This window comes from Ceratotherium simum, chromosome 3 (genome assembly GCF_057802395.1).
Source record: "Ceratotherium simum simum isolate JZ-2026a chromosome 3, ASM5780239v1, whole genome shotgun sequence".
In the NCBI taxonomy this organism is placed as follows: Eukaryota; Metazoa; Chordata; class Mammalia; order Perissodactyla; family Rhinocerotidae; genus Ceratotherium; species Ceratotherium simum.
The window spans coordinates 2,211,264-2,236,957 of NC_141902.1; the positions used below are offsets into that span (position 1 = coordinate 2,211,264).

General features: G+C 41.0%; 2 protein-coding genes across 4 annotated transcripts in view; one reads left to right on the forward strand and one right to left on the reverse strand.

Annotated features, from left to right (window-relative positions):
* Positions 1-10,737, forward strand: part of NEMF (nuclear export mediator factor) — a 51,132-nt gene extending 40,395 nt beyond the window's left edge. For both annotated transcript variants that reach the window (XM_004436353.3, XM_087421978.1), the window contains exons 24-33: positions 108-150; positions 291-340; positions 1,971-2,124; positions 6,435-6,512; positions 6,669-6,866; positions 8,150-8,182; positions 9,566-9,666; positions 9,776-9,819; positions 9,901-9,980; positions 10,261-10,737. In XM_004436353.3, coding sequence (XP_004436410.2) covers positions 108-150; positions 291-340; positions 1,971-2,124; positions 6,435-6,512; positions 6,669-6,866; positions 8,150-8,182; positions 9,566-9,666; positions 9,776-9,819; positions 9,901-9,980; positions 10,261-10,338 — 859 coding nt within the window. In that variant the 3' untranslated portion in view covers positions 10,339-10,737. The remainder of the gene's footprint in view (positions 1-107; positions 151-290; positions 341-1,970; positions 2,125-6,434; positions 6,513-6,668; positions 6,867-8,149; positions 8,183-9,565; positions 9,667-9,775; positions 9,820-9,900; positions 9,981-10,260) is intronic.
* Positions 10,738-11,578: 841 nt separating this feature from the next.
* KLHDC2 (kelch domain containing 2) lies at positions 11,579-22,514 on the reverse strand. Of its 2 annotated transcripts, XM_087421991.1 has the most exons (13): positions 22,244-22,508; positions 19,892-19,971; positions 18,235-18,352; positions 16,232-16,347; positions 15,815-15,896; positions 15,566-15,649; positions 14,934-15,014; positions 14,803-14,861; positions 14,262-14,371; positions 13,463-13,535; positions 12,288-12,375; positions 12,135-12,187; positions 11,579-11,884 (listed from the first exon to the last, which is right to left on the reverse strand). In XM_087421991.1, the coding sequence occupies exons 1-13, from the start codon at positions 22,394-22,396 to the stop codon at positions 11,761-11,763; spliced, it is 1,221 nt and encodes a 406-aa protein (XP_087278117.1). In that variant the 5' UTR covers positions 22,397-22,508; the 3' UTR covers positions 11,579-11,760. The 2 variants fall into 2 exon arrangements, with proteins under 2 accessions (XP_087278117.1, XP_087278126.1); XM_087422000.1 differs by lacking the exons at positions 11,579-11,884; positions 12,135-12,187; positions 12,288-12,375 and adding an exon at positions 12,454-12,796 and having other exon boundaries at positions 22,244-22,514.
* Positions 22,515-25,694: the final 3,180 nt, after the last annotated feature.

A 25,694-nucleotide genomic window follows, 5' to 3' on the forward strand; every position in this document is an offset into this window, starting at 1 on the left:
TTGTAGGATTGCCAGTAAGTAAGAGTATGATATGGGAATGTTTTGGGACTTCGTAAATGAATGCCCTTTATAGGCTAGTGGACTCATCTTTCTGTTTGTTTTTATAGGTCCCTCCAGAAATTGGCTTCAAAAGACGAACCTTCTAATATGGTAAGCTATTTTCAAAGTTTTATGAAGAATATCACGTCCTTCTCAATGAGTGATTTTCTACTTTTTAATTTTACTTTTTGAAAAATTAATAGTAGTGATGTTATTTGTATTTGCTTGTTTTTTTGTTTTAATTTTAATAGAGTGACAGTAAATTACAGAGCCGGAGACATTTGTCAGCCAAGGAAAGAAGGTAAACATATTTGTGATACCTAACTGAAAAGCACGTAGTTGTTTTTTTTTTTTTTATTGACAACTCAGTTTTGACAGATCACTTGGCTGCTCCTAAGACCTCTCTTATTAAAATTACCAAGATTTAGCATAAATCTTGTTTAGTTTTTAATATTTAGTTCTAATATTAATTAATCTAATAATTAATATTTTTCTGTTTTAGGGCCCTAATCTGTCACTACAGTCAGTAAGATAGGTCAAGTAACACAAGACGGACTTTTTAGTACATAAATACGTACAATAATGATTGCACTGTATTAAATCGGCTGCTTCTAGGATAATATTGGTAGGGATAAATGGGAATATTTGAAATATTAATTAAGAAAGTTTATGGAAGAGAGAAGACCTGTTGTTTTTTTTTAAATATAGCCGGTTTTGGGAGGCAAATAGAAAGGGACAACTGAGACAACTAGTGTGTTGGTGAAACTAGATGAAAACTAGTGAGGCACGTCAGGTGGCCCTAGATTAGAATGACTGTAAACCCTTTTGTTTTGAGAAAGATAATCATTAAACAATTACAGAGACTCTCTGAACGCATGACACTATGCTAGATAACATGTATACAAAGAGGCAAAAACAAAGTTTGTGTCTTCAGGAAGCTTTTGAGTCTTGGATTCAGGAAATAGCTGCTCATCTGTACATAGTGTTATCTGAAAATGAGTAAGAAAATGCTGTGAGTTCTGGTGTTTTGGGAAATACCATCAGAAGCATATCTTGAAGATATATTAGGACTTAGGTAAATGAAAGTAGGAAGGGCAGAGATTCCAAGGAGAATTGGCATGAACTCAGGGGGCGGGATTTGGAAGTAGTATGGCAGTGCTTTGGGGAAATGATAAAGAGACCAGCAGGAAAGGAGCAGAAAGTTTGTTTGTGAACTGGTAGATGGTAAGATTGGTGAAGTGAATTTAGACCAAAAGTAGGGAATTAGAATGACAAGCTAAGTATTTTGGACTTGATCCTGAAAGTGATGTGAGGAGGACTTCTGGAAGGTTTTGAGTGGGAATGTGAGATAGGTGTACAGTTAAGGGATATTCATCTAGAAGTTTATGTAGGGAAGGTTATGGGGAAACACTGGAGGAAGTGTGGGTGGGAAGTGATGAGGATCTGGGCTAGGGCAGTGGTATTGGGGATAGAAGAGACTGCACATGAATAATATTACAGCCATAGAATTTCCCCTTCCTCCTTAATCTGCTCACTTTTTTTATCCACTTATTTCTCAACTAACCAACCAACAAATGTTTGAATACCTAAGATCTACCAAGGCCATGTTGATAGAAAGACAGCAGATCCCAGTGCCTGGCCATCAAGGTGTTTAGGGACTGAATGTGGTACTGAGTAAGGGCAGGTCAGGGGCACAGTGTGGTGAGCCTGGACGACACAAGGAATGATAAATCCATGAGAGAAAAATTGTCAGCTTTCCCCTGTGTGATGATTTGCGCTTCTTTGTATACTGTAGCCTGGTGATTATCAAGTCAAGCAGAAGCCAGGATCTTTTATATACTGTACATGTTCCCCTTCCCATGTAATTTTTTTTAGGGCACTAAGACTTTGAAATTCTAAGAATTAGATGTTTCCGTTTGATTCATATTTAGGGAAATGAAGAAGAAAAAGCTTCCAAGTGACTCAGGGGATTTAGAAGTGACAGAGGGAAAAGACAAAGAAAAAGAAAATGCCCTACAGATTGAAACTCATCAGAACACAAGCAAAAATGTCCCAGCTGTGCAGCCAGTGAAGCGAGGACAAAAGGTAATAAAACTTTGGGGTGAACTCTTCACGTCAGTACTGTATGATTCACAAGTTGTGAGGTTCCTCTTAAATTTTTAAAGTTTCAGTGAAACAAGATATAGGCAAGACTTTCTTTGACTGAAAATTAGTTGGAAAGATGCAGTGTGTGGGGAACACAGAGATCACTGTTCTGTGTTCTTTGAGATCGTCTAGAGAAGCTCAGAGGAGTAGGAGACTGTGACTCCCAGATACTCGGCCAGTAAGTGGTAGTGCTGGTCCTTATTGATAATTTTGCTTAGTAGTTTCGTTTTCAATTATTAATGCAATTTTGGTTAGAGTTCTTATGTATTTTATTAAAGGTGGGTGATGAAGGAAGATGTAGTGGATACAGAATATATATATTTAAAAATGTAGCAGTGAGAAAGAGGGGATTGTGAGCTCATATATCAGTGTATCTTTATAAAAATTAAATTCCTTTGAAATCTTAACAAACATCATGTTTTATGATCTTTTCTCCATCCATAGTGATCAGAATTTCCTGTTTTTTCCAGTGGGCCTCAATAAATGAAGGGACATACACATATGGAAGGGAAGAACATCAATTCTCCCCATAATAATATGTAAATTGAATACAACTTTAATCAGAATTGAGATTTCAATTAACTTGATAAAGTAATTCTAAAGTTCATTTGAAAGAGGAACTCTTGAAGATTGAGGGGGGATTTCCCTACCAGTAGTAAAACATTTAATGTTAGAATTATTAAAACAGTATGGTATTGACATACGAACAGCCAGATTGAAAAGTGAAACAATAAAATCTAGACACAAGACTGTTAATTGTATATTTAAAAATTTCGTATGTGATAAAATAATATTACACATTGTTTGGGAAGGTATGAAATATTCAACATTAGTGGCTAGTCATGTTAAAAAATACTAAAGTAAATTCCAGGTGGAAAAAAGAACCATCAATAAAACTGAAAGGCAAATGGCAAATGTGAAAAAAAAAGTGATAAAAGAAATGCTTATGTAAACAAGGGGAATTTTTTCACTCATCAGATTCATAGATAACGTGTGTTCAGTCATTCACTAGGTGTTTGAGTGCACTCCCCAGGATCCCCATCCAGAGTCCTAGCAATACATTTACCTTTTGTGTCAGCAATTCCACTTTAGGAACCTATCCTAAAAGACATAATGTGTATGCACTAAGGGTATTCATCAAGTTGATATTCATAAAAGCAAAAAACTGAAAATTATCTTAAATGAAGATTTAAGAAATCTTTAATAGCAAAAAACTGAAATTTATCTTAAATGCCCAACAAAATAAAGTAACAATAAATAATATGATACATTTATACAATGAGATATTCTGCAGCCAGTTTACGTTCTAAGGCAAATCCTCATGGAATTTTTATTAAAATACATTAAATTTTTAGATTCTTTTGTGGCGAACTGTCATCTTTACCACGTTGTCTTCCTGTCCATGAATATGGACTATATTATATAAGAACATTTTACATTCTTCAATAAAGATACATTTTCCTGTCGAGTCTTACCCATCTTGTCTGTTCCTACTTAAAATTTTTCCTACTTTCTGTGAATGGTGTATTTTTAAAACTTTTACTTTCTGGTTATTAGTTGCTGGTATGTGGGAAGACAGTTTCCCTGTGTTGATCTGGTAATAGGCAGTCTTATTGAATATTTTAGTATTTCATCTGTAGGCAGTCATATTGTCTGCAAATAATGGTTTTTCTTTCTTCTAATCTTGATATCTATTTTTCTCATGTTTTTTGCACTGGCTCAAACATTAGTACAGTGTTGGGTGGAAGTAATAATGGTATACATCTTTGTTAATTACATCAAACGGACTGTTTCTAAGATTTTTATCATTGTGAGATTTTTCCTGTGGGTTGTTGGTAGATATCCTTTATGAAGGGTTATTTTTAATAATGACGAGTTAAATTTTATTGAATGCTTTTTCTGCATCTATTATTTTTCTCCCTTAATCAGTTAATGTGGTAAATTACTTGAGAAAATCTATCAAATTGGCCTGTAATTCCTCATACTGTCCTTGCCTGGTTTTGGTGTCTAGGTTATACCAGCTTCACAAAGTAAGTTTAGGACTTTCCCCTCTTTTTGTTTTCTCTAGAACTTTGTATAAAAGGAAGATTGTTCCTTGAAATTTGATAGCATTTGCTAAGAAAACTGGGCCTGATATTTTGGTTTTGTGGGTAGGTTTTTAAGTACTAATTAAATTTATTCAGCGATGATAGCTCCATTCAGGTTTTCTGTTTTATTGAAGTTGGTTTTCCTAAGTTATATTTTCCAAGAAACTCTTTTCTTTTCCATCAGTTTTCCATTTCTTGGTTCAATTTATTGGTAACGGTGTTCATTTTATTCTGAAGATTTTTTAAAGGTATAATGTCTATAGAGTAAAATGCACAAATCTTGTGTTTAGTTCAATGAATTTTTATATGCACACATCCCTGTAAAACCACCACCAGATCAAGACACTTGAACCTTCCAGTTCTCCACAAGGCTCACTCTTGCCCCTTTCTAAATAGTATCCCCACAGGAAAAAACATTCTTACTTTAATCACTGTAGATTATTTTGCCTGTTTTTGAACTTTATATAAAAGCAATCCTATGGTGAGTGTATATGCTCTTTTGTCTGGTCTCTTTCACTCAGCGTTGTGTGCAAGTTATCCGTGTTGTTGTAGGTAACAGTAGTTCATTTGCATTGCTACATAGCATTCTTTTGTATGACTCTGCCACAGTTGATCTATTATATTGTTGATAGACATTGTCAGACCTGTCTTTTAGGTCCACAAGTCTGCATTTCTGTCGTGTGTAACTAGGAGTGGAATTGCTGGGTTATCGTGTACATGTTATGTTTGGCTTTAGCAGATATTACCAAACAGTTTTCCAGGGTGCTTGTACCAATTTCTCACCAAGCAGTGGGTCAGAGTTCCAGTTGCTCCACATCCTCACTCAAATTTGGTATTGTCAGGGTTTTTAGTCATTCAGTTGTGTTATACTGAAGTCTTATTTTGTCTTCAGTTTGCATGTCCCTGATGACTAATGATATTGAGCACTTTTCATGTTTATTAGACCTTGGAATATCCTCTTTTTGAAGTGCCCATTTTAAAACCTGTGTTGTCCAGCTTTCCCAGTGATGTATAGGAGCTCTTTGAAATCCTGAATACAGGTCTTTTCTTGGATATATGTATTACAAATACTTTTCACATTTTAAGGCTTGCTTTTTTTCACTTTTCTAATAGTGTTTTTTGATAAGCAGCACTTATTATTTTAATGAAGGCTGATTTATCAGTCTTTTATAGGGGTTTTTTTGTGTCCTGTTTAAAGAAATCCTTAAAAGTTCATAAATTTGTTATCTGGGCCCCAGCTAAGACTAATCAAGACAGAAATCTTTGGAGGTGAGGCCTAGATGTCTGTGGTTTTAAAAACCATGAGGGTTATTGGGTGTGTAGCCAGAGTAAAGCATCACTAGTTTGGTTGATAAAGTTTAGTCTTACAAACCATCTGAGGTAAGTACCCAGCTTAGCTTTGCTGCCTTGTTTCCTGTCCCCCTCTGCGTGCATATCTTGACTCCACCAAATGTGATGACTTGCTGTTAATACTCTGTCCTATCTTTCCCTCGTAATCTTGCTTTTCCTAGATTCCCAGATACTACAGAATTTACTTCCTTGAAGACTAACTTTTAAGTTTTGCTTTATTTCTTTCCCACAGTTTGTGCTCAAGCTGAAAGAAATGTCTCCTTTCTCTGAATTATCTTAGAAATTGTTTGCATTTAGAATATGTTGCATTAATTTATCCTTACTCTTATATGTATCTTCTTTTTCCACCAGATGGTAAATTCCTTGAGGGTGATGACTATGTTTATCTATCTTTTTAGCCTCCATATCGTTTATTATAATAGTGCCTCACTCAATAAGCATTTTTTTTTTTTTTTTTTTTTTTGGTGACAGTGATCAGCCCTAAGCTAACATCTGCCAATCCTCCTCTTTTTTTGCTGAGGAAGACTGGGCCTGGGCTAACATCCGTGCCCATCTTCCTCCACTTTATATGGGACGCCACCACAGCATGGCTTGCCAAGCATTGCATCGGTGCACACTCAGTGCGCGCCCGGGATCAGAACCAGCTAACCCTGGGCCGCCGCAGCGGAGTGTGCACACTTAACTGCTTGTACCACTGGGCCAGCCCCTAAATAAGCATTTTTGACAGAATTAGAGAAGCACCTTTTTTTACAAACATTTGTTGAGATTTTTTTACTGCTGAATTTTTCCAAGCAAAATCTTTTGATTTTGTAGAGTAAAATGAAAAAAATGAAGGAAAAATACAAAGACCAAGATGAAGAAGAACGTGAACTCATCATGAAATTGCTGGGGGTAAGTAACATCTAAAAACATTGTCTTCTTTTGCTTTACATGGGGCATCCAAATCACTGCCTATAACATGCCAGGCATCTAGTACATTTTTGTTAAAATATTGACAATATTGAAAATATTGACAACATTAACTGTTTTTTCCCCTGTGCATTAAAGTCTGCAGGTTCAAACAAAGAAGAAAAAGGGAAGAAGGGGAAGAAGGGAAAAACAAAGGATGAACCGGTGAAGAAACAGCCCCAGAAACCTAGAGGTGGACCAAGGGTTTCAGACAGCATAAAAAAAGAAACTCCATCCCTTGAGGTTGTAACTCATGAGTTACAAGACTTGGCTGTAGAAGATTCACATGATGACAAGGTACGGCTACCACAAATGTGTGCTGCTTGCTTCTTACTTAGGGTGACCAACCATCCCAGGGTTCCCAGGACATGGGACTTAGAGTGCTAAAACCAGGACGAATGGTAACCCTATTCTTAATGGAAAGTCATTTTAGAAATAAAACTTAAAAGACTAAAATTGCAGTATATAACCATAAAAATGGTAGTGTTGATAGCTGATAAAAAAGTTTATCACAAGCCTTTAGAAAATAATTTTATGGAGAGGTTTTATTTGATTCTGATGGGAAATGACTTGGTTAAAATAAGACATAATTAGGATTGTCTTGAAGATGAGAGGAACATAAATTTGCACTTCTCTGGGTTTTTCTGTAGGAATATATGTTACATGATCTTACATAATGTTGAAAGTAGCTACACAGTTAGAGTGCCAAGTGCCCTGGTTGCAAAATAAGTGAGAAGTTAACATTTTTCCAGTTAAGATGGTTGCCTAATTGTTCTATCAACTGAATACAAGCCCAGTCTTAAGTATATCTTCTTGCATGAATATATACATCTTGAAATTCTGAGCAAAGGATTTATTGTTTTATAAATTTGTAGAAAATTTTTGATTGTGACTGTATTTTTATTTATAACAGTTAAAGCTTTGGTTATAATTGTGTGCTCTGTTCAGTGCAGGCAATGCTTACAGGGATTCTAAATGTATTTCTTTTTTCCCTGCTGAACAGTGTTGTTTAATAATATTAAAACTTATTTTGGTCCTCAGATTTTTTACACTATTCTCATATTTGTAATTTATTCTATAAACAGACTCATAAATATTCATTAGAGGTGTTAATTATGAATATTCTTTCACAGATAGGTTATCTCCAGATAGATTTTTTAATGTGAGTAAGCAAACAAAATTAAGCTTATTTTAATATGTGAAGAATTTATCCTAAAAGTGTTGAACAGAGACTGAAAAATAAAAGTTATGTTCCCTGGAATTCTCCATTTTCTTTTCCCCTGGCAAATATATCAAGCTTAGTTGTCATTTAAATTGTCCTTATAACATTCATTGCTTTAGCATATGCTCTATGTGAAAGTCTTTTTTTTTAACTTCAGAGAACAGTGCTTTGTCTCTGTGAATGGCATTGTTTCTGAAATATTAGACAGAAATCAGTTCACTGGGAGTCTTGGGGTCCTTATCCTGTTGGTTAGGTGTGACAGTCATGGTATATCACTGTTTCTTTCTCCACATAGTTTAATGGTGTGGAATTTCAGTTTAAGTTGTAGCTGACCTGTAAAATTTTCTGTTTGGAGCAGGAAGAGCAAGACCTGGATCAGCAGGGAAATGAGGTACGATACTGCGCTGGGCCCACTGCAGCACTCTGACTGCAGTCCGGTCCCCAGAGTGCTTGACAGACAACTTCTGATTAAAACTTAAAAGGCTAAGATAAGACTCTAGGCTCTGGAGTCAAACATTCTGGGTTTGAATCCCAACTTTGTTACATAAAACTGCAACCTTGGAAACATTGTTATTTGTGCATCAGTTTCCTCATCTGAACAGTGGGGGTAATAACTGTCCTACCAGGAGAGAGTTGTTGTGAGAACTAGGATAAGATATGTAACGCATTTAGAAGAGTTCATGGCATGTAGTAAGCACTCTGCTTCAGCACCAAGCATTTTGTCCTAACTCTGCATGTACTCACATTGTTAAATAAAGATGGGCAACCTTGTAGGCAGCCCACCAAATGGGAACTCTAAGAATCCCTAGGATTTCTCCTTAAGAAGAAGCAAGAGAGGGCCAGCCCCGTGGCTTAGCGGTTGAGTGCTCTTGCTCTGCTGCTGGTGGCCTGGGTTCGGATCCCAGGCGCGTACTGACACACTGCTTGTCCGGCCATGCTGAGGCGGCGTCCCACATACAACTAGAAGCATGTGCGGCTATGACGTGCAGCTATCTGCTGGGACTTTGGGGAGAAAAAGGGAAAAAAAAGGAGGAAGATTGGTAGTGGATGTTGGCCCAGGGCTGGTCTTCCTCAGCAAAAAGAGGAGGATTGGCATGGATGTTAGCTCAGGGCTGATCTTCCTCACACACAAAAAAACACAAGATGCAAGAGAGAAGACTGTTGTAGCCCAGGGTTTCTCAACTGTTTCTGGCACTGTTAGTATTTTGGGACGGATAATTCTTTGTTGTGGGGAGCTGTCCCATCCCTGACCTCTACCCACTAGAGGCCAGTAGCACTCTATCCCCCCGCCCCTCCGAAGTTGTGACAACCAGACATGTCTCCAGACACTGCCCAGTGTTCTCAGGGGGCAAAATCCGCCTGGTCAAGAACCACTGGTCTAGCCAAACTTATCAGTCCCCTTTCCATGCAATGGATTTAAATCTGTTTGTGGTCATTATTGTGCATCATTTTAATCCATAGTTTTCTGGAACTCGAGTAATATCCAACATGTTTTTTCTCCCTTTCTCTTAAATGTATCTTCAGTGCCATTTTGAAAATCATTGTTCTCATTTCTCACTATGCTAGGCAAAAATTACAGGTAGTAAAGAATATGTATTTAAATACCATTGGTCTTAAACTCTTCGGAGCTATAAAGCAGAGTTAAGATTGTATATACATCAGAAAATGATAAAAGTATGTTAAGATATTAATTTGACAGTGTTTTAGAGTATTCCTTTTGTAGGACTGGTATAAATACTTTTATAATTGTTTTTATTTTACTTTCCTTTTTTAGGAAAATCTGTTTGACTCTCTGACAGGGCAGCCACATCCTGAAGATATACTACTGTTTGCCATTCCGATATGTGCCCCTTACACCACCATGACGAACTATAAGTAAGTCATCATCAGTTTACTCAAGGCAGCTGACACAGCTGGGGACTGATAACAAAACAAATTGTTTTGTTATCTCTGTTTAGTAACACATGCAATTCTTTTTTTAAAGATATAAAGTGAAACTTACCCCTGGAGTTCAGAAAAAGGGAAAAGGTATTTAAAATCTCTTTTGAATTATGATTTTAAGCATTTCTTCACTGAACAGAAGTAGATTTTTCTATTTTCTATTTACAGCTGCAAAAACAGCCTTGAATAGTTTCATGCATTCCAAAGAAGCAACAGCAAGAGAAAAAGACTTATTCCGCAGCGTAAAGGTAAAGTATTCCTCCAGAATTCTTTGGAGATGGGTGGTGCAATTTAAAATGTTAGCAATTATAATTTTCTATTTTTTTCTTTATGTAGTAGATGCAAACTCTAGTTATTGTTTTGATAGATACTGTCTTAGTAGAAAGAGTATATAAAATAAGTAAACTCATTTCAGGTGAAAATTTTGGAAATGCCTTTCTTTTGACAGCAGAGGATATGTAATTATCATAAAAGAAACATGATTGACCACATAGAATGTGAAGATATTCAGCAATTCTCTTTTTTTAGGACACGGATTTATCAAGAAACATTCCCGGCAAAGTGAAAGTGTCTGCACCCAATCTTCTGAATGTAAAAAGGAAATAGCTGGAATGCAACACTAAAATATTTGAGAAGAGTCAATTTTATAGCCTTTTGGAAGTTCAGAGATGAAAACACCATGTAACAAGACTTCCATATTTAAAAATGAACTAAACATTGCCTTGCTATATTCGCCAAAAGGACTTATTCCTGTTCTTTTTCCCAGTTTTATAGAGAGGAAACACTGCCTCTGATGGGATTTCCTAAAATATTTGTGGACAGTTAAATGCTAATTGTATACATCTGTAGTTATTCTCCTACATTTTCTTGCAATTTGGGAGGTTAATGTTAAGTATTCATTTCAGGTTGTAAAGAAACAGACCGGTGAAGTGTCTCCATTGCTTAGACTACTGACTTGGGGGTCTACTGTCTATACCATCTAATATATCTGTTACTGCAGGCCAATCACAGTTTGTTTTTTTCTTGGTGGGGGTGGGGGTTGGGGGTGGTTAAACATTTAGAATTAGGTCTTGAAAACCCTGAGTAGTGAAGGAGTAGATTTCCTTCTGCCTTTTACTTATACTTGTCAAAAAATACATTAGACCAGATTTAAAGTACAGATAATTCCCATGACTCAGCTTAAGAAATAACACCTAGAAGAAACTGGTGTTGATCACTTCCATGCATTTATACACCTTCACTTTTCATCTTAATTTCCTTCCACCTCTAGTAATTATCACTAGCATGTTACAGAGTATCTTAACCTATAATATCGGAAGTGCACGTTTAGGCTCAAGACTCCTGACTCAGCTTTCTTCTGTCTCCTAACAGAATGGAAAATAAAGTCATACATTATTTCCATTCTTTTATGAGCCACAGAACTGTTACTTTTTAAGTGACTGATTGGACAATAGCTGCCTATAAGTCAATACCACACTTGCCCCAGCCGCTATACCAAAGCATTGAGGTCAAAGTACTAAACAGCTGTTGGTCCTTCCAAAATTTCTTTTACTAGCTTAGTCCTATTGAGAATATTTTTCCATTTGAAATTAATGTAAAAAGAAAAACTTTATAGTTATGTAGCCTAGTGTTGTAAATGCAACATAATAGACTACTCTTGCCATTTAAAAAAATCTGAAATACTGTTTTTAAAAATAAAGTCACCATTTTGATACTGGTAAGAATAATCAGTATAATGTTTCTACAGATGTATGTCCAAAAGTTACCAAAAAGCAATTATAATACCGTTTCTTGGTGTAAAAAGCCCAAGTATTCATTTTCTTTTGCTTTAATAGAAGACAGTTACTGGTGTTAAATACATTTATTGTAAACTTGAGACACAAAAATAGGTTCTCTAGGCCATCCACATGCACATTAAAACCAAAAAGCTGCAAACTACAACAGTGCACATAATTATACAAACGATGCCATTCTCTGGTGTTTACAGAATTGCTGTCCATGCAGGTGATGACAGGCATTATTGAAGCCTTAAGATCCACAAGTGTTGTTACTGCCAAACCTCTGGTTAACACTGTGAAGTAAGTGTTTTGGAAGGCAATTCCATGAATTGGCTAACATTTCTTTAAAGCAAATCACTGCCTCTAAGCTTAGCCTGAAAGTGGACAAGGAAAGAGAAAAACAGTTTCACTTAACTGTTTAGAAGTACATTCACTTGAAGAACTACAAAGAAAAAAAACCAAAAAAACCCCACCCACTTTCTTTAAAGATTTTCATAGGAACTAGTTGTATCAATGAAGGCTTATTATTGCCCTTAAATTATCCATAAACCTGGTTTTTCAAGAGCACTAATTTAAAGTGTTAAGAAACAACTTAATCTAAGTACCAAGTAAAAAGTCACTTACCTTACAAGAGATTTTGGTTGAACTGAAAATATAAGTATTTCATTACTGTGTGCCTGAAAAATAGATATGAAGAACACATTAAAAAGCAAGTACTTCACCAGTAAGTTTCAGCACTGTGAGGAAGTGTCCTTTAACACAGGCTAGTATACTCACAGCTCTGTGATGGACAAGAAGGTTATTGGCACACCCACCAAAAACAATTACTTCTCCTTCATCACTGGCACAAGCTGTATGCCACAATCTATATGTAAAACAAAAAAAGCTTTTGTTTGAATTCACCCAAAACACAAATTGATAATTTACACTACAGAACAGAGCTGATGAAATAAAGACTAAAGATCTTAGGTCAGACCAAAACATCATGGTAAGAAGCAGTTATCTCAAGGAAAAGTAGCAAGAGCTAGAAAAATCAATGTCTGTTTTATCTGGATGTTATCATTTTTTTCTCTCTGGTCCAGTCCTAGTTTATGCAATGAGAGGTTTGAACTGAATGATCTGTTCTGTAGGTCTTTGTTAGCAATAAAAATCTTACGGGAGATGAATGGTATATGCCCTCCCTCCTTCCTCTCTTCCAAGGGAAGGGCCAGTTGGCCTTACACCAAACATCTGAAGGGTGCTGGAACTGCCTGAGTAAACTGAAGGTATCTGAAGGCCTGGAAATTCTATGGAAAGAATATTTGTGTCAAATGAAGTCTCAGGGGCATGACTGTACTTAGGTTAGAGGCTTGGAAAAAAATGCAGGCTGACGTATCTAAATGTGCCTTGAACACCAATTTTGACCATTTCATTTCCTTTAGCAGGCTTGGTAACAATTCTTTTTGAGAATAACAAGAAAAATAACTATCAGTGTTTAATAGGCTCTTGTTTTTGGATGACTTGACTTCATAATCTTTGTTATACAGCACTACGGCACATCTAATTGAAAGTTCCTGATTTTTTTCCTCCATATACATTCTTTAAGGTTTTGAAATTCATTCCTTTCCAGTTCCTTTTTTTTTCATGACAAACCCAGATGCAGTTCAACTCATTTGAGTAAAGAGCTTGATTATAAATTTTAACTATATCAATTTTATAATAAAGAAGACACAAAAATCAAAATCTAGCCCTATTTTTCATACACAGATGATGGAAAAGAAAGCATATGATACTAGGATAACATTGGTTTTCTTTTCTTTCAAAAGCTATGATGTTAAACCTTAGTGAATGCTAGGATTTTTGTAAGAATGATGGATTTAATGCAGCCAAATTTTCTCAATCGTTACCAGTCTTAGACATCTGTATGGGCCTCATTAATTCAATATAAGAATTGCCTTTTAAATAGTTCATACCTTGGTTTTTCAGTATAGGGATGATTAAACTGTATCCATTCATTTTTACTGATGCAGTAAGTCCAGGCATCACCTGATTGAAGCAAAGAAAAAAAGAATTGTGAAGCATGTTCTTCTGTCAGTGTGACATTGATATTTAAAGGGCACTGCTTTAGCAAGAAAGATAATAAATCAGACTGTGAATAGATACAGGAAGTATATTTCCTTTTTTTTCACCTCTGCAATTAACCAAGTAAACCTTGCATATTACAGCTCTTCAGCAGGGCTCTGAATTGCTCTAGGTCATTTCTTTACTGGACAGAATGGATGTATGTCGTAGTATAAAAACAATTATTGGTATGTTTTAGGATCAAAATTTAGGGGGCCGGCCCCGTGGCTTGGCAGTTAAGTGCACGTGCTCTGCTACTGGCGTCCCGGGTTCGGATCCTGGGCGCACACCCACGCGCCGCTTGTCCAGCCATGCTGAGGCGGTGTCCCACATACAGAAACTAGAAGGATGTGCAACTATGACATACAACTATCTACTGGGGCCTTGGAGAGAAAAAGGGAAAAAAATGGAGGAGGATTGGCAATAGATGTTGGCTCAGGGCCGGTCTTCCTCAGCAAAAAGAGGAGGATTGGCATGGATGTTAGCTCAGGGCTGATCTTCCTCACAAAAAAAAAAAAAAAAAATTAATAGCAAACCTTCCAACCAACCCATAGCCCTCTGATACATCTAAAATAGACTGATTTTTTTCAGCTGTTTATATATTATATATGAATGATATATAATGATTTCTTATAGTTTTAAAGGACTTACTTAGCGGCTGCTTATCAGTTGTAAATCCTCCAAAGAGAAAGAGATGATCTGAAGAAACTGGTGTTAGTGAGTGCCAAGATCGGCCAACTGGGCATATGCCTTGTGGAATTCTGAAAATAATAGCAAAGTTACAATATCTCCGTTTAAAAGCAGCTACTGTATTTAATGCAGAGAAATATTGAAGTGTTTTTTTAAATTTATATGGAATTATGAAAAAAGACTTTAAATTTTAAAAGGCCTCTTGGTATTAACAACTACATGCTTCAGAAGAAACTATTTTCTTTGAAGGTGGAGTCAACTTTAGACCTTTACTTTTCAACAAATAGTGAGCACATGCTATCTGCCAGGCAACAGAGTTATGGCAACTCAGAATGGAAATAATAAAAGTCCTTTAAGGATCTAGTGATGATGTTTATTTAAATTCACAGTTACAGAAAATTTAAGCAAGTACGTTATATATACTAATAGTAGAAAATAAGGAAAAAAACACTGGAAATTTTTTGAAAAACTTTTCTAAATAATTATCTAAAGTGATACCTACAATTCATTCCATTCCCATGTATCCAGATTAAGATAGTGAAGATCATTCATTCTAGCATCCTAAAAAAGGATAATGAAGTAGTTATCATTTTGAATACTTCACAAACAAGTTACTGAAAACTGTACACTCACTCGATATCTGCCTCCAAACACAAAGCCTTTGTTTCCAACAGTTGCACAGGCGTGGGCCGCACGAGGCGAAGGTGCTTTACCCTGTTGAAGGCACGAGAGCAATTTAACAAATAAGGAAACTTTTCATCAAACTAGGAGTCTTCTCTGGATGTGGGATGAGAATATCCAAGACACTTGAGCTTTTAAGCTGAAGTGCAGACTTCTAGGCAACAGCAGTGCTAAAGGCTGACTACCAAAACTGGGAATTTATATTTTTGAGATGTATTACTGAATGGGCTAGTGAATATAAGAGAATGCTTGCTTTATTTTTATCTTTTAAAATAAAAGCTAGCACATCATATGACATCAGTGTTAGAGGAAAAAGAAACCTAATACTGGAGTAACTTAAATTCCAATCTAGTGCTAGGTCACTTATTACAGACAGTACCACTTAACATCTATCAGATAATAGATGTTGAGTTAGTGTATACATTCATTAAACTTTTCTAAGTTCTAGACTCCGTGGAGAAGAATGAAAGCTATGGACCTTCTCTTTCCAGAAAACAAGAATGAACCATCATTTACACCCCCTCCCAGCCCCTTCTCCTCTAAGTCGCCTTGCTTTCATAATTCATCACTCTTCAGTAACTCACAGTAGTTATAGGCTGGCTCCAGATAAATGTTTCAGTGTCTAAAATATGTACATGATCATTCCATCCTCTTGGATGACTTGAATTCTACAGAAAACAAATAATAAGAATCTCTGAGTTTTTTTACAAAAAATGTTTGTAAAATTTATAGCCTTTGATTTATTAACAAGGCAAAATGAACAAAACTAGCAAACATAAAATGTATTATTTCAACATACTAAATAGGACATGCAAATATGAAACTTCACTTACCCAAAAAGATGTTTCATCAAATTCAAAAGTTCCCAATACTTTATCTTCAGGTAAATATCCATACCCTCCAAAAAATATTAACCTGTTTGATAAAAAACCAAGACACTAAAAAATCAAACATCTACAGGTTAGGATATAAGAGATTTTTCTTATTTTGTCAAATGCTACGAGTTGAAAAGGGACGCTTGAGTATGTGAAAATACTTAAGTATTATGAATAAGTATTTAATACTCATTCAAATAATACAGCTAACACAGTGTCTTAGGTTCTGCATTCAGTGCTTTCATATATGAATTCACTTGTTCCTCATATAGGCCCTAGAAGGTATGTTCTGCAGTGACAATGGTTATTGGCTAAGACTTGAACGGCAAACCACTGTCCACGTAAAAGCCCAAATCTACAGTGCTGCTCACTCACTTGTTCTTGTAGACCCAGACACCAAGTTTGTCCTTTGACGACGGAGGGATTCCTTGGCAATCAATTCTTTCCCACTGCAATACTCTGTCTGTAGACCTTGAATCCAGCATGTAGAACTGTCAGAAGCAGTGATTTCAGTTAGATTTGGTTATGCGAAAGAAATCCAACCTTGGCATTTAATTTTATTGTGATTTAAGATAATAAAAATGTCATCTAATTCAGTGCTACTAAAAGTGTGATTGCAGACTGGCTGCCAGTCTGCAGACTAGTACTGGCCTGAGTCTAGATGAGGAACTTGTGCCAGAATGTAAATTACCAAAGTCACTAAGCACCCTGTTTAGTTCAAGCATATTTTTTTTCTGTAGCCACACTTTTTTGAAGAAGGAACAGAAGTGTGTTGATTCACATTATCTAAGTGCCTTAGATAGGCACTTTGAGTTGTAATAATCTAATTTATGGGTCTCGGGATGGTATTACCAAGAAAGTCAGACTTAGCAATTTCACCTTCAAATTCAATTTAACAAACGTGTCTTAAGTGCCCACTTAACTCTAGGAGCTAAGGATAAATTTTAAAAGATTAAGTATTGGTCTATCTTTCAAAGAGTGCACATCCAGGTACTTGAATATATCTGACCAGTATATGTAATATTTTCTTACTTCTCTTAAGACTCCTAAGCTTCCTTTCAGTCAAACTGAAAATACTCAAGCCTAGCCATCTGATGTACTAACTGCTGCCGTTTCTCTGACCACTCCCTAAAGCCACAGCTTCTCTCCTTCCCAAGCTTCCTCATGTTGTGTCAGAGTTATTTTTCCCCCTTGGCCCTGAAACATATATGTCTCAACCACAGCCTACAGCAGTGCCTCAAAACATCTCAAACCCTAATATGGAAAAACAAAAATGGAGCTACACTTGTTAACAAAGAGGAGGAAAGGGCCATCCGGAGCCTGCCTAACACCATTCTGCTCCCCCACAGGTGTCCCAGGGCATCTCAAAGAAATCCCTCTGAGTTCCTAGGAGCGCAGTCGGAAGCCATCTCAGCCATATGCTCCATTTACACCAGACCACTTGGCATTTCCATGAACAAGACATATTTGCTTATACCTCTGCGTCTTGCTGCCTGTATCTTGGCTACCCCTCCCAACTGTATGAGGCAATTCAAGTATGAGGCAATTCACCTCTTGGGTGAAGACTTTCCTTTTTCTGTTTCTCTGTCCTACCAAACACAATGTCAAGGATTCTTTTTCATATTCAACAATATTTACTGAGCTATTACTATAAGCCAGGCTCTGTGCATCTCTTTATCATATGCTACTGAATCATTCTGTAATTATATGTGTTCCTTCTCGAATGTGAACTCCTAGAGGTGGGGACTGTATCATTCATCCCTGTGTCTCCACTGTCTAACCAAATGCTCAGCATATAAGGTGCTTACTAAGCTGCTAAATAAATGAATTTATAAGAGCCACCCATATCACATGCACCTTTCTGACTGACTTCCTCTGTCTCTTAGTGGCCTGAGGGAAGGACTGTTATCTTTATCCTGTTTGGAAAAAATATGGACAAAGCCTGAACAATGGTACTTATGGTGCCATATTAGGGGAATATCAGTATATAACATTTAGTCAGTGTTAATTTATCCTTATAGCTTTCTGAGTGATGGTCTGTTAATTTCTGCCATGCCCCCCATGACTATATCTTGTTTTCATTTAGTTTACTAATATTCATCTAACACTGCAGGGTTCTAAAAGAACAAGCAGCTGCAAAGAGCACAGAGAAAAACAACCTAGGACGTTACAGCACACAGGTCACCAACCACCAAAGTTGATTTTTCAAAAGGCCTCAGTAAATAAAGACTGGCAGACAAAATTTACTAAAATGCCCGTTCATACCATAATCGAATACATATATCTTTTAACTGGGACAGGAGTAAGTATGGGCTAACTCTGAAGTTGTCTGAAAAAGAACAAAACTGCCTTGAACCATAACCCTTAGAAACACTAACCTTATTTGTATTGCCTCTTGAGTGGTGTCCTCCAAACAAGTACAGCACCCTGTCCACACACACAGCACAGCTTCCTGACATGGAAGGAGGAACGTCACCTTCAGTGTTAATTTTTTTCCTGAGGGGAAAATACTGAATGTAAATAAGTTTCCCAAAAGAGAAGAAATGCAAAAATCTATTCATTTTTCTTCCACTTCTATCCCCACAATAAAGGAAAAAAAATGAGCAGACTGACTAGATAATGTCTAGGGGCTCTTCTCCCTCCAACATTAGATCAATCAGCTCTTCGCTCTTCACCCTTTCCACAGGCTCTGCCAGCTGGTCCTACACACAGGCAGGAGGGGAGCTTCCAAAAGCCTGAGTGTCACATTTTATTATTCTAGGAGCATCCCAGTTTATGTTTCTCAAATTAAATTGTTTGCTTCTTATTTACATGGCCATAAGTGGTTATTTTGTTTTTGTTTTTGAGTGGGCCAGGAACCCAAAAGGAAAACTCAAACATCCCAGTCCTGACAGATTAATTCAATAGGTGTTTTTTATTGTCACCTTTTAGCTGTTTAGACACTTAGGTAGTACTTACTAGACCTTGGCACTCCTCTGAGTGCTCTGCATCTTTTAACTCATTCTCAATCTAAAAATGAATCTGAATCAAAAAACCTAAGAAATCTAAGATTCAGAATGTTATAGGACACTCAAGGTCTCCTCACAATATCGCTTTATCTGTGCCAACCTTTAAGTTTTGGTAGGCTTATTTTAAAAAATTCTTTATGGGACTGAAATTTTAAAAAATATGTAGAATCCCCCTATTAAAAGAATATTATTATAAATTTCCAATTCTCTAGAAAAAGATTACCAAACAGCTCAGATTAACAGTGATTTGCTATGTACAGAAATAATCCCGACTTGTTTTTAGTCTAACTCTTAAATCAAGTGGGACTGTTCTCCTAGTTCTGAGATCTCTGCTATGCAAAATATGTAAAATTCTCACAGGGCAAACCGTGGGGAAGACGCCCTCATAAATCTGCAAACATGGCTCACCCAGCATTCTGAGAATCACATTAATTCTGCCAAGGACATGCTCCCAAGCACCACTGTTAGGAGACTGGCAAAAGATCCTTTCAGACTATCCCCAGGTTATATGGAAGGCAAATTTAAGTTAGTTTTGTTTTTTAAACAAAATACACTATTTCAAAGAGATTTGCTTAGAAATTTTAATGTGAGAAGTCACTAAAATAGAATAACATCTTTATTTTTAGCAGATACAATCTAGAAATTCTTTTCTCATTCAAGATACCATATAACAGAAGACATACATCTTCACAAAATATATATATGGAACTTTTATTATATTTTCATTCCAGGATCTGAAGCCTCTACCTCTTTATTTTAATATTACTGATACTTTACAGAACCCTGAATAGAAATTTCTTCAAAGGTCATAGAAGCATCTTGCAATTACTGAACTACTTCTGAAGAGATGCTCAAGTATCTAAGCTTAGCAGCTAAGCTAAACTAGCAGAACACTGTTTTCAGAACATACAGATAGCTTAACATCTTTAATTAAAATATTTCTAGTCATAAAAATGGGTTTTACAGTTTCTTTTTGTTTGTAACCTTATTTGAATTTTTTAGTCCCCCTTATAATATCCACAGTTACCATCTTCCAGTCTCCATGTTGTAGATCCATAGTTCTTCTCTAGGCAGATAAAAGTCATATAATCCTCTGACTTGATTACTCTAAGAACCAAAAAAAAATTGCAAATATAAAAAATAATTGGTATTCTAAAGAGACACTATTGTATATTTTTTCATATCTATCTTATTTGAGATACTGAGAATTATGAAAAGTTAACTAGGTCTTACAGTTTTATCAAATGCACACTCTTCCCCACCCCATGCCACATATCAAGGTCATGCTCAATATGACAGCCCTTAATTCAAGTTTTTGATACAGCAGTTGCAGTGGTGCAGGAACTTAGATCTCCAGGAAGTCGCTAAGGCCACTTTATCCTGAAGAGACCATACACCAAATTTCAGTCGCATGACCTCAGGAGAGATTACCTGTGCATACAGAGTGCAGAACTGCAAATATGCAAATGTTAAATCCCTATGCAAAATTTTAAGTTCCTTGTTCTGCTCCATTTCCCTTCAGGCAATAATTCTTAACAGATTGAGCTTACCATATGCCAGAACTAGCTGAGTGCTATTCATGGATTCTTTAATCCTCACAACAACCCAAAAAAGTAGACGATATTACAAAAAAGTAGGTTTTCCCAAGAGGTAAGTAATTTGCCCAAGATTACTTAGCAAGTAATGGTGGAACCAGGATTCCAGCCTCCTTTCCCTGAAACTGCAACATCAACCCCTCCCTGATCTCTCCAGCCTTTGAACTTTCCTGGCCACTTTCTGAACACTGTCAATAGAGCAAACAAGTTGTGGAGTTCACTGAGAATGGGTGTCCGAGTCTAGTAAGCTTGAGTATGACACAGTCTAGTAAGCTTGAGTATGACAGAGTAAACATCTCTTTCTCCACTCCGCCACTTACGAAGGGAAAAGGCTGGAAGCAAGACAGCGGGCCGACCTGGAGTAGATCAGCCTGCCTGGGCAGGAAAGCTGACTACTGTGTATGAAGCTACGCTTTATGGCCTTCAAAACAATCTCCAAGGGCTTCCTGTGCCCACCCTGTGGTTAAACCAAAATGTACAGGACAGCCTGTTGTGGAACCACCTATCCACTTCACTGACCATGCCTCTCCACCCTGCCTCAGCGCTAGGCACCCAGGCCCTCAAAACTCACCATCAGAAATTTTCCACCCTGACCACATTCCCTCTCCCCACCCCCAAAGAAAAGTCCCATTCCCTCAATACTGCTGATTTTTACCAACAGAATTAACGAATAAAGTAGTTTAGACTGAAGCGTGACTGACCAACACGTTTCCTTTTCTGCAAGGGAATTATTTACATTTTAACGAGGGCACATACCTGCTGCCTGTCCTCCTACCAAGTACCCCCTCTAAACATCTATTCATTGGAGGCCGGGGAAAACACTGCACATTAATCAGGATTGGCAAAAAAAAAAAACTTCTGTGGTTAAACCAAAAGAAGTAATCGGGACAGCTACAGCAGTGTCTCCCATCTGTCTTTGAGAGTCATCTCAAAAGCGGTCAGCTGTACCCTAAGCTGAATCTATGACCAGAGTCCCAAAGCAAGTCACGGAAGGCACAGGTGTAGCGGACGGGACTTCAAGTCATTGGGGGGGGTCATTTTGGGGACTAAAAATATTATTTTCGGTAGGAACGGATCAGAGACACCCCAGCAAATGAAATGAGATAATTCTAGAACGTGGGGTGTTATTGGGAAGCTCTAAAACGAGCGAGCGAGGTTCACAAAGGAGACACTTGGGTGGGAGTCCCGGGCAGAGGCACAACCGCAGGTGGCCCGAAAGCGGTAACTCCTCGGCGTTTATGACCGGAGGTCCCAGAGCTGCGCTTCGTAGTTACAGTTGTGGCTGTGGATGTTTCGATTACTGCTGGAGCTTTTCCATTCGTTTTCTTAGTAGGGGTTTCTTCTGAAAAACGTCAGCCCGTTCTCAGGTGAAACCCGAAGGCCAGTGGCCCCGAAATGCCCGCACAACAGTGAGGGCCGAGTGCACCGGCGAGTCCCGGGGCCTCGGGAATGCGGGGTCCCTAGGCCGCCAGCGCCCTCCGAGGGGCGGCGCACGGGTCCCGGCTCCAGGGGGACAGTGCTCCCGGGGTCGAGGGCGAGGACATCGCGCCGCCACCGCTCTCGCCCTCCGCGCTTTTCAGTAAAACCCGAGTCGCAGCCGCGCGCCGCCCGGCCCGCCCGAGTGACACTCCGTGTCCGGAGGCCGGGGGCGCGTGGGGGGAGGGGGCCCGGGGCGCGGGCTCCGCGGCAGCGGCGGCGCGACAACAGCGCGGGGCCCGGCGCCGCGAGCAGACGCCCTCGCGGGAGGGGACAGCCGCCGCCCCCCGCCCCCGGCGCCCGCTGACCTTGTAGCCGCCCCACACGAACATGTGGCGCCCGTCGCCCACGGCTACGTGGCCGCTGCGCTCGGCGGGGCAGGCGAGCTCCAGGCCCTCGAAGCCCTCGTAGGCCGGGCCCGGCAGGTCGTCCGCCCGCGCGTCCTCGTTGCCGTCGGCCATCTCGGGGCCGCGCTCCGGCCGCGCCGCGAGGAGACAAAGGAGGAGAGGGCGAGGGCCGCGGGTGCCGCCGGGCGGGGTCGGTCCTCGGCGGGCGCGAGCTCTACCGCCGCCCCGCCTCCCGAGCCGCCGCCGCCGCGGCCTTGTTTACGCCCGCCCGCCGCCGCCGCTCCGGAAGCGCCCCGCCCCGCGCCCGCCCCGCGCCGGGCCTCCCGCCCGGCCTCCCGCTGCCGCCCGCCTGCGCGCTGGGGGCCGGGCCGGGCCGGCGAGAGGCAGGCGGGCGCAGCCGCGGCGCTGCAGGGAAGAGGCGGCGTTCAGCCCGATGCTCGCGGAGACGGTCCTCCGAGGAGCGCTCCGTGCGGGGCGGGACGTTCCCGCAGGGCCCGGCCGGCTGTGTCGGGTCTGGGCGTCTCCCGCACACCGGCGCCCTCTGCCCCCGGACGCGCCCGGCCCGCTTACGTTCGCGGGGTCCGGGCTGAGGGGGGTGGGTGCGCGGGGGTCCCGGCTGAGAGGGGCGGTGGGTGCGCGGGGGTCCCGGCTGAGAGGGGGGTGGGTGCGCGGGGGTCCCGGCTGAGAGGGGAGTGGGCGCGCGGGGATCCCGGCTGAGGGCCGCGGGGGCGCGCAGGGGTCCGGGCTGAGGCGGGGGTGGGCGCGCGAGGGTCCCGGCTGAGAGGGTGGTGGGCGCGCGGGGATCCCGGCTGAGGGCCGCGGGGGCGCGCGGGGGTCCGGGCTGAGGCGGGGGTGGGCGCGCGAGGGTCCCGGCTGAGAGGGTGGTGGGCGCGCGGGGATCCCGGCTGAGGGCCGCGGGGGCGCGCGGGGGTCCCGGCTGAGAGGGTGGTGGGCGCGCGGGGATCCCGGCTGAGGGCCGCGGGGGCGCGCGGGGGTCCCGGCTGAGAGGGTGGTGGGCGCGCGGGGATCCCGGCTGAGGGCCGCGGGGGCGCGCGGGGGTCCCGGCTGAGAGGGTGGTGGGCGCGCGGGGATCCCGGCTGAGGGCCGCGGGGGTGAGCGGGCGTCCGGGCTGAGAGGGGGGTGGGCGCGCGGGGGTCCCGCTGAGGGGGGAGGGGCTACTCGGAGGTCCCGGCTGAGGGTGGCGGGGGCGCTCGAGGGTCCTGCCTGAGAGGACGGCGAGGGCGCGCGGAGGTCCCGGCTGAGAGGAGGGCGGGTGCTCGCGGGTCCCGGCTGAAGCGCACGGGGATGCTGGCTGAGGGGGAGCGGGGGCCTGCTGACGGGGCTGGGGTGCTCGGAGGTCCCGGCTGAGGGCCGCGGGGGCGCTCGGGGTCCGGCTAAGGGGCAGCGGGGTCTCGCGGGGGTCCAGCTGAGGGCGGCGGGGGCGCTCGAGAGTCCCGCCTGAGAGGGCGGCGGGGGCGCTCGGGGGTCCCGCCTGAAAGGGGGACGGGGGCGCTCGAGGGTCCCGCCTGAGAGGGGGACGGGGGCGCTCGGGGGTCCCGCCTGAGAGGGGGACGGGGGCGCTCGGGGGTCCCGCCTGAGAGGGGGACGGGGGCGCTCGGGGGTCCCGCCTGAGAGGGGGACGGGGGCGCTCGGGGGTCCCGCCTGAGAGGGGGACGGGGGCGCTCGGGGTTCCAGCTGGTCCCGGCTGAGGACCGCGGGGGCTCTCGGGGGTCCCGGCTGACGGGTGCGCAGAGGTCCCTGCCGAGGGCACCCGTGCCAGCAGCGGTTCCCGCTCTCCGCTCGCTGAGCTCCTGGACTTCAGCAGGGATCTTAATTAGCGCTGCGTCCTCCACCTGGTTTTGCAAAATTGTGCTCAAAAAGCGTGTCAGAAATCGTCCCCGCCCAGCCGTCAGGGAGGAAGGCGAATCGTGTTCTCACACAGACGCTGTTTCTCTTACATTCTATAGGTCAGTTACAATCAGGTCAAGAAAACATTAAGAATGACTGTAATCTAAACTTGATTCCTCACCTGTAACGTGGGGTTGACCAGAAGACGTCTTCCATCCCTGATCTCACGGTGCCTCTGTGCTTGGATGTGTTTGGTGAGAGGAGTGTGCTTTATTATCCTCACGCTGGACCACTACGTAGGAGCAATACTTGGAACAACAACAAGGCTTTCCTCACGAGGATGTTCATAGCCTGAAACTCTTTCCCTAGCGATGCCTGCATGTTTACAACTTATCAAAATTCCTGGGATGGGTGAAAGCAGTGCTTAGAGGGAAATTTATAGCACTGAATTCATATATTCGAAAATAAGAAAGATCTAAAATTAGTCATCTAGGGCCGGCCCCGTGGCTTAGTGGTTAAGTGAGCGCGCTCCACTGCTGGTGACCCGGGTTCGGATCCCGGGCTCGCACCGACGCGCTGCTTCTCCGGCCATGCTGAGGCCGCGTCCCACATACAGCAACTAGAAGGATGTGCAGCTATGACACACAACTATCTACTGGGGCTTTGGGGGGAAAAAATAAATAAATAAAATCTTAAAAAAAAAAAATAAAATTAGTCATCTAAGTTTCCATCTTAGGAAACTAGAAAAAGAAGAGAAAACTAAATCCAAAGTAAGCAGAAGAAAATATATTATAAAAATTAGAGGAGTATCAGTGAAATCGAAAACAGGAACTCAATAGAGAAAAATCAACAAAACCAAAAGCTGGTTCTGTGAAAAGATCAATAAAATCAATAAGCTTCTAGCCAGGCTAAGAAAAGAATAGGGAAGACACAAATTACTAATGTCAGAAATGAAATTGGGGATGTCACTACAGATTCCATGGACATTAAAAAGACAATAAAGAAATATTATGAACAACTCTATGCCCACATATTTGATAACCTAAATGAAATGGACCGATTCCTTGAAAGACACAGTCTGTCAAAACTCACTTAAGAAAGAGACAATTTGAATAGGCCTATATCTATTAAAGAAATTGAATCACTAATAACCTTCCAAAATAGAAAGCAACAGGCCCAGACGGTTCACTGGTAAATTCTAACAAACATTTAAGGAAGAAACTATACCAATTTTCTACAGTCTCTTTTAGAATATAGAAACAGAGGATACTTCCTAACTCACTCGGAGGCCAGCATTACCCTAATACCAAAACCAAAGACATCACAAAAGAAAATGACACACTAATATCTTTCATGAATATAGATGCAAAACTCCTCAACAAAATAGCAAATGAAATCCAAAAATTTTTTTAAAAATCATACATCATAAGCAAGTGGAGTTTCTCCCAGGTGTACAAGGCTGATTCAACATTCAAAAATCAACTAATTTAATCCATCATATCAACAGGCTAAAGAAAAATCACACGATCATATCAATAGATGCAGAAAAAGCATTTAACGTCCA